This window comes from Leptonychotes weddellii, unplaced genomic scaffold, assembly GCF_054177405.1.
Source record: "Leptonychotes weddellii isolate Sample4059 unplaced genomic scaffold, ASM5417740v2 HiC_scaffold_8057, whole genome shotgun sequence".
NCBI classification, from domain to species: domain Eukaryota; kingdom Metazoa; phylum Chordata; class Mammalia; order Carnivora; family Phocidae; genus Leptonychotes; species Leptonychotes weddellii.
In genome coordinates, this window is record NW_028051104.1 from 1,552 (window position 1) to 8,993 (window position 7,442).

Genomic DNA, 7,442 nt, shown 5'->3' on the forward strand with positions numbered 1-7,442 from the left:
GTGCCCGCCCTCCCGCCCTCCGAGGGGCAGGGGTCCAGCGCGGACGTGGCAGTCCTGCTCTGCCCTCCCACAAGCATCTGGTTCGCCAGCAGAAGGCCTGGGTCTCATCACACCTCCTCACGGTGCACCCGGGCCCCACTTCTGCTCCAGGCACAGATCCCTCTTTAAGTTCAGGAGAAAGGTGGCAAGGGCCAGAGTGACAAACACGGGGCAGCGGTCATTTAAGGAACTCATTAGCCCACCGAACTCAAGAAAGCTGCTCTAGGTCTGCAAGCAGATGAGGCCAGCACTCCATAAAGTGTGTATTAAAACGGAAAGAAACTCACCCGGAGCCCAGTGGAAAGACTGGCAAAAGGTAAGAACAGAGTTTTCAGAAGAGGCACGAAAGGCTAACGGACAAGCAAACACCTCTAGCAAAGGCTATCAGAACAAGACACAAATCGTCTATTGCCCTGGCCACCGTTAAAACCTGGGACACGGGGCGCCTGGGTGGCTCAGTCGTTAAGCGTCTGCCTTCGGCTTGGGTCACGGTCCCAGGGTCCTGGGATCGAGCCCCGCATCGGGCTCCCTGCCCGGCGGGAAGCCCGCTTCTCCCTCTCCCGCTCCCCCTGCTCGTGTTCCCTCTCTCGCTGTGTCTCTCCCTGTCAAATAAATAAAATCTTTAAAAAAAATAAAAATAAAAATAAAACCTGGGACAGCCTATGGGGAGCACTGCTTGGCAAGGTGCACCCAGGTGCAGAAAACTGCTCGGCCACACGTGGGGCCGATCTACGGGGACTGCTCCTAGGACAAGCTCAAAGGCCTCGTCCTCAGCACGCACGGGGTGGGGACTCACCTTGCCCCCCCTCCCCCAAGCACCAAGGCAATGGCGTTGCCAGTCAGCACCCGAGCAAGGCGGGAGAAGTCCGAGTGCCGGTCTGGGGGCCTCTGGAAGACTCGCTGGTACATTTCCACCTGAGAGAGGGGCCAGGAGACAGGGAGGCTGGGCCAAGTCCCACACACTGTGGCCTGACCAGGGCGGTTTCCTCTCCTCAGGACCCAGAGCCCTCTCCAGGGCACAGCAGGGTCTGATCCTGACCCCGGCAGCACCCTGGGGCCCAGGCTTGCCCGGGAGGAAGCTCTTACAGGGCATGTGGGTGAGGGGGCAGTGTGGGCAGCTGGGCTACACACCCAAAGGCCCAGAAGGAGACCCCAGAGACCCCCAAGTGGAGGTTGCTCCAGGGCATGGCTATCAGGACACTGTCCCCTGAGCTGCGGGGCCAGGCAGGCTGTGGCATGTGGGTAGCCTTTGGGGCGCCCGGCCCCCAAGCCCCAGGGCTGAGGAGGCCCCCGGCCCCCCTCCTGGCGACCTCCCCCACCCCCCACCCCCCAACTCTCCCAGGCTCCCTGTGGAGGTATGTGCATGCCAGCATGTCTGTCAGGCTACAGGCCTCCCCTCTGCGACCCCAAAGACGGACACCTGCTGATGGACGGGGGCTACATCCATCTCCCAGGTACCGCTCCCAAAGATCAAGCTCAAGCAAATGTGAGCTTACAGAGAGGCAAGCCCCCCTCATCAGCGCCCCGAGCAGCTCAGACTACAGAGACCCGAAGAGGGAACGTGAAGGAAACACACTGCTCAATCACAAAGCAAGTCAGGAAGGCTGTGTTCTGGAGGCCAGGAGTTCCCACGGGGCCGGCCCACCGCCCAGACCTCACCAGCTTGGGCATGCTTCTCCTGGAGAAGACGCGGCGGGGGCACCAGAGGTGCAGGTGGCCAGAGCACCAGCTCCGCATGTTCAGCCACTCGACGGTGCGGGAGGGTGCCGGCCCGTCCTCCCGGTGCAGCAGGATCAGCTGCTTCTGGGCACGCGCGGCTGTGCTCTCCAGCATCCGCTCCAGCTGCAGGAGAGCAGAGCCTGAGGGCTCAGGCAGGACAGAGCTGAAGGCCAGGGGTGAGCTGTCACAGAGACGCCACTCTGGACACTGCCCCACTGACCCGCCCCCCAAAGGCAGGAGGGTCAAGGGCAGGGCCTCGGCAGGTGGCAGCCCGGTCCTGTGAGCCAGCTCAGCTGCGTGTGTTCTGCCCTTGGGCTGTCGGAGCTGTGACCCCGGGGTCTGCCTGGCCATGTGCCTGCTTCACGCGGGGCTGGGGGAGAGTGGCCGCAGGGAGCGGTGGGGGTGCACAGGAGGGGAGGGGCCTCCTCCCCATCTGCTGCCCCCCCACCACCTCGTGGGCACACACTGCGACCTTCTCAATGACGTATCTGCAAACACTCTCCCTTGCAGCAGAGGAACCTGCTTCAGAGATGGGTAATTTTTAGCTGCCCCAGGGTCAGAGAGAAGGAGGTGGGGAACGTAATGTGCACGGAAGGAATGGCCAGCCTACACTTCATACCCTTGAAGCTGGAAACAAAGTGGGCCGACGATGCAACTTCACAGCTGAGAACAGACAGATGGTGGGGTATTCACAAATAGGAAACTAAACAGTCATAAAAATGAGTGGAACAATATGGATAAAGCTTAAACACCTAAGTGTTGAGGAAAAAAGGACATTTCAAAGGGATATAAAATAGGACACTATTTTTATCAAATTTAGACCTGAAAAACAGTGCTGTGTACATTCATAGTAAAATAGAAAAGACGCAGCTTCACAAGAGGCCCCCTGGGGGCCACTTCAGGGCACCTGCCCTGCTTTGTGCTAAAACCACCAGAGCTGGACACAGCAAAATGTTTCCAAAGCAGGGCCGAGATCTGGGTGTTGGCTTCTATTATCTGTCTTTTCCTGCGTTCTTGAAATATTTCATTCAAAGGAAAAGACAGAAACAGCGGCGTGTGAAGAGTGGGCCCCGACCAGGACCTGCCCAGCCTGCAGCTTGCCCCACCACTACCCCCACCTCTGCCTTGCCCCAGCCGCTGCCAGCCCCTCGCACCGAGGCCCCGCCAGCCCAGGCCCACCCCCAGGCCCGCCGGCTCACCTCGCCCACCGTGGGCTCCTGCTCGCCCAGGCCCACGATGAGGATGCAGTCAGCTTGCCGGATGCAGCGCTGGGTCCAAGGTGTTAGCGTGCTGTCCGCCTGGTAGAGCACGATCCGGTGGATGTCCTCCTGCTGCCCCAGCCAGCTGGACAGCCGGTACTCGTGGATACTAGGAGACACGTGGAGGGGCACAGATGCCAGAGCGTGGACCTGGGGGTGGGCAGGCACTGGCACTGCGGACGGTGGGGGGAGGCACAGACACAGGGGGCGTGGGGGATGCAGATGCCAGGCTATGCTTGGACCTGCAGCAGCAGGAAAGTGAGCAGGAAGCTGGGGTGGGCCAGGCTGTCCCCACACAGAGGCCGCGTACCTGTCCAGAGCAGCGGAGCCAAGGCGCTGTTTTATGTTGTCACTGGTCAGCAGCAGGATGGGGCCTGAAAACACAAACACTAACTACAGAGAACTGTCCTGACAGCCCAGCTCCCGGGACCAGCAGCCCCAGGGCCTGAAGACAAAACCTCAACAGGTGGTGGGGGGCTCTCTGAACCTCAGTCTCGTTGCCTGCACAGGAAGGATTCAAATTTTTGCAACACAGATTTGTGTGTGTGTGTGTCAGGAGCATGGGAAGCACAGCCTGTAAAATGCAAGATAATACAGAATTCCCCAAACCCAGATGAGCAAGGCTGGCTGGATTCAATACATGGCATTGCTGTATTCACCCATGTGGAGACGCACATCTTTTCACATCTTGTGTGTCTGAAATCAGCGTGCATCTTTCCTCTATGATGCCCACGTGGACACAGCTGCCGCGGCCTGCCCAACCAGGAGTTCCAGCAACAGAATCTGCAGAAAGGTCACCAGGGGCTCACATGCACTGGAGGCTGCAGATGAGCACCCACAACCCTGGGCTGGAGAGGGCCAGAAGTCCTGAGGGCTTCCTTCTTGTACAGAGCTCTCCAAGAGCTTCCGTTAAAAGGTGAGACTAAGAAATCATTGCATCGTATTTTAACTAGCAGCATCTGCTTTCCTAGAGGCACACGAAATAGTGGTGTGTCCTACGACGATGGTGCCCCCGCTGAGCTGTGGCATGCGTGTCTCGGACCTAAGTGGCAGGGGCTTGGGCTGAGGGGGCTCGTCCTGCTGGGGGCCTGCACTCCTGGCTACAAGCCCTAGCTGGTCATCAGCAGGGGTCCTACAGAGGGAGGGAGACCTCTTAGGGCTGGGCTGCATCACGGGCCTGCAAGGGCGGGCCCTGCTGGGCACCGCAGTGATGTGTCTTGGCCACCTCTCTTGGACATCCTACAGGGTGTGATGGGACTGGCAGGCTGTGTCTGGCTGCAGGAACCGTGAGGAGCCCAGCCCTCAGGCCCGCCAGGGACCCCAGGCTGGTCTCTACCTACCCCTGGGGCACGTCTCCCGTGTGGACACCCCTGCCTAGACTCGGGGGCGCTCTGGGGGGCCCTCAGGGAAGCGTGGAGCCAGCAGAGGTGGTGCTCTGGGCTCCCATAGCCCCTGTGGAGCCAACCCTGTCCCTAGCAGGGCCTGCTGCAGGCCAGGGGTAAGCAGGTCCAGGGCAGGGAGGAGAAACAGGATGGCTCGCCCACACCTGGGGCGTAGCTGACGCGGGCGTCCGCTGCTGCTCCAACCTGCTCTGGCCTGGCTCCCGGACAGTCCTTCCCAAGCACTGGAGCTGAGGAAGCAGAGCAGCACCTCCAAGTGCCAGGAGAAAAGGGCCACCAGCCTCGACTCTCCCTCCAGAAGGGAGAGCAACCTGCACAAGGGCACTGGGCCGCGGGCAACGATGCCAGCGCGGCAGTCTCGCGAAAGGAGGGTCTGAGCCGCTGAGGAACCCTACAGACATCATCGCCAGAAGCAATGGCAACGGACTGTGAACTGAAAAGGAAAGGTAAAACCGCAGAGCGTTTAGAACATCTTCATGCTTGGGGGCAGCATGCAATTCCTTCAGGAACATACAAAAGCAGTAATGGTGGAAGAAAAAAATTGATAAATTGGCCTGAATTAGAACGGAGAACTGCTGTTCTCAAAAGACGTCATCAAAAGAACACAAAATCAAACCAAAGAGAGAGAAAGACACGTGCGGTCTTGGCACCCAAACAAGGGACTGTGTCCGGGTCACATAAAGAACTGTGCCCACCACCAAGGGGAAGACAGCAACCCAACAGAAAGATGCTGGGCCACCTGGCGGGCACCTACAGAAAGGGCACTCTGATGGCCAACGAACAAACTAACTTCTTAGTCACGGGGCATACAAACTGAGGCCACCACACACTCACCACAATGCACAGAGACAAGACGAACCACCCAGAGAAGCGGACCACACACTCTTCCCGGGGGCGCCCGGCTGGCTCCGTCCATGGAGCATGCGACGCTTGATCTCGGGGTCCTAAGTTTGAGCCCCATCACGGGCACAGAACTTACTTCAACAACAACAACAACAACAACATAACCCAAGACATCCTCTAGGACAGATTATATGTTAGGCCACAAAACCAGTCTTAGTAAGCTCTAAGACTGAAATCATAGAAGAATCATTTCTGGCCACAGTGGTGTGAAACTAGAAATCGGTAACAGGAGAACCAGAAAATTCACAAATGTGTGGAAATTAAACACCACCCTCCTGAACTACCCGCAGGTCAAAGGAGAAACCCAGAGCCCAGCCGAAACACAAACACAGCATCCCAAATGCAGGGAGGGAGCAGGTGGCTGTGGAGAGAGGAGCCCAGGGCTACCAACGTGCTTGGAAGAAAGAAGGAAGATCTCAAACCAAGGACCTATCTTTATTTATTTATTTAAATAATTTATAGACTTCATTTTTATTCAGGTCTATGGAAACGTTGAGCAGAAAGTACACAGAGTTCCCGTATACATCCTCCTCTCCCCTACCTCCACCAGCCCGTTCCCGGTTACCAGCATCTTGCATTAATGTGCTACGTTGTTACAGTCCATGAGCCAATACTGACGCATTAGGATGAACTCAAGTCCGGCGTGCACATTAGCGTTCTTTGTGTTGTACGCTGTATGGGTCTGGACAAACGCGGAATGACACATACCCACCACTGTGCTAACACACAGAGTATTTTCACTGCCCTAAACATCTCCTCCATGCTCTCCCTTCTCATGCCTCCACCCCCCGACCCCTGGAAACCGCTGATCTCTTTACCGTGTCCATAGTTTGGCCTTTTCCAGAATGCCAGAGAGTTGGAATCACACAGTATGCAGCCTTCTCAGATTGGCTTCTCTCCTTTAGTAACATGCATTTAAGGTTCTTCCATGTCTTCAGTTTGCTAAGACTTTAAGTTTTTTTATGAAGGACCTAACTTTATACCTTGGGTAACTAGGAAAAGAACAGTAACTAAACCCAGAGCAAACAGAAGAAAGGAAATAATCGAGATTAGAACAGAGAAAACCAATGAAACCAGAGGTTGGTTCTTTGAAAGAATCAACAAAACTGACAAACCTTAAGCTAGATGAATAAAGAAAAGAAGAGAGAAGACTCAAATTATTAAAATCAGAAATGATAGTGGGACATTACTGATCTTGCAGAAATAAAAAGGAGGGCACCTGGCTGGCTCAGTCAGCGGAGCGTGCGACTCTTGATCTCAGGGTTGTGAGTTCAAGCCCTATGTGGGGTGTAGAGATTACTTAAAAATAAAATCTTAAAAAAAAAAAAACAAAACCCAACTATTAATGGGAAGAAACTTCTTCAGCATATGAAAGGCCACACATAAAAACCTGAGCGCACATCACAGTGGTGCAAGACTGAGAGCTCTCCCCTAAGATCAGGAACAAGGAGAGGACGGCCACCCTTACTACCTCTATCTGACAGTGTGCTGGGAGTCCCAGCCAGAGCACTTAGGCAAAAAAAGGAAAGAAAGAAGGAAAAGATATAAAAGGCGTCAAAACTGGAAAGGAAAAAGTAACATCTCTGCTTGCAGATGATATGATCTTATATGTAGAGAACCCCAAAAAGCCCACAACTAATAAATGAAGTTGCAGGATATAAAAATAACACAGAAGTCAGCTGTGTTCCTATACAGTGACCATAAACCATCAGAAAAAAAGGGGATTAAGAAAAATAATTTATAATAGCATCAAAAAGAGCAAAATATAAGGAGTAAACTTAACCAAGGAGACAAAAGACGTGTACACCGAAAACCACAAAACATTGCTGAAAGAGGTGAAAGAAGACGTAAGTATGTGGAAACGCGTCCCGTGTGCATGGGTTGGAAGACTGAACATTGTTGAAGCGCCTGGACACCCAGGGCGAACCACAGAGTCAGTGCGATCCCTGTCAAAATCCCAATGCCATTTTTTACAGATACAGAAAAGCCAATCCTGACATTCATATGGATCTCAGGGACCCTGAACAGCAAAACAGTCTTGCAGAAGGACAGAGCTGGAGGCCTCACGCTTCCTGACTTCCAGACCTACTACAAAGCTACAGCAATCAACACAGCGCGGTGC

At 54.9% G+C, this 7,442-nt stretch overlaps 1 protein-coding gene across 2 annotated transcripts; it reads right to left on the bottom strand.

Moving 5' to 3' along the window:
- Positions 1 to 651: 651 nt before the first annotated feature.
- Positions 652 to 7,436, bottom strand: LOC145719891 (patatin-like phospholipase domain-containing protein 7). 2 transcript variants are annotated; one of them, XM_081811502.1, is made up of 7 exons: positions 6,139 to 7,436; positions 5,862 to 6,002; positions 3,693 to 3,800; positions 3,328 to 3,391; positions 2,958 to 3,126; positions 1,699 to 1,881; positions 652 to 954 (listed from the first exon to the last, which is right to left on the bottom strand). In XM_081811502.1, the coding sequence occupies exons 2-7, from the start codon at positions 5,896 to 5,898 to the stop codon at positions 832 to 834; spliced, it is 684 nt and encodes a 227-aa protein (XP_081667628.1). In that variant the 5' UTR covers positions 5,899 to 6,002; positions 6,139 to 7,436; the 3' UTR covers positions 652 to 831. The 2 variants fall into 2 exon arrangements, with proteins under 2 accessions (XP_081667628.1, XP_081667627.1); XM_081811501.1 differs by lacking the exon at positions 652 to 954 and having other exon boundaries at positions 1,396 to 1,881.
- Between the last annotated feature and the right edge of the window lie 6 nt (positions 7,437 to 7,442).

What these genes read in the sequence shown, in the direction of transcription:
- LOC145719891 (XM_081811501.1), bottom strand. Translation starts at nt 5,898, where the DNA reads ATGCAAGATGCTGGTAACCGGGAACGGGCTGGTGGAG. An exon ending in CCGGGAACGGGCTGGTGGAG is followed by an intron (nt 3,801 to 5,861) that starts GTAGGGGAGAGG and finishes ACCTTTCTGCAG; the next exon opens with ATTCTGTTGCTGGAACTCCT. An exon ending in GGCTCCGCTGCTCTGGACAG is followed by an intron (nt 3,127 to 3,327) that starts GTACGCGGCCTC and finishes CGTGTCTCCTAG; the next exon opens with TATCCACGAGTACCGGCTGT.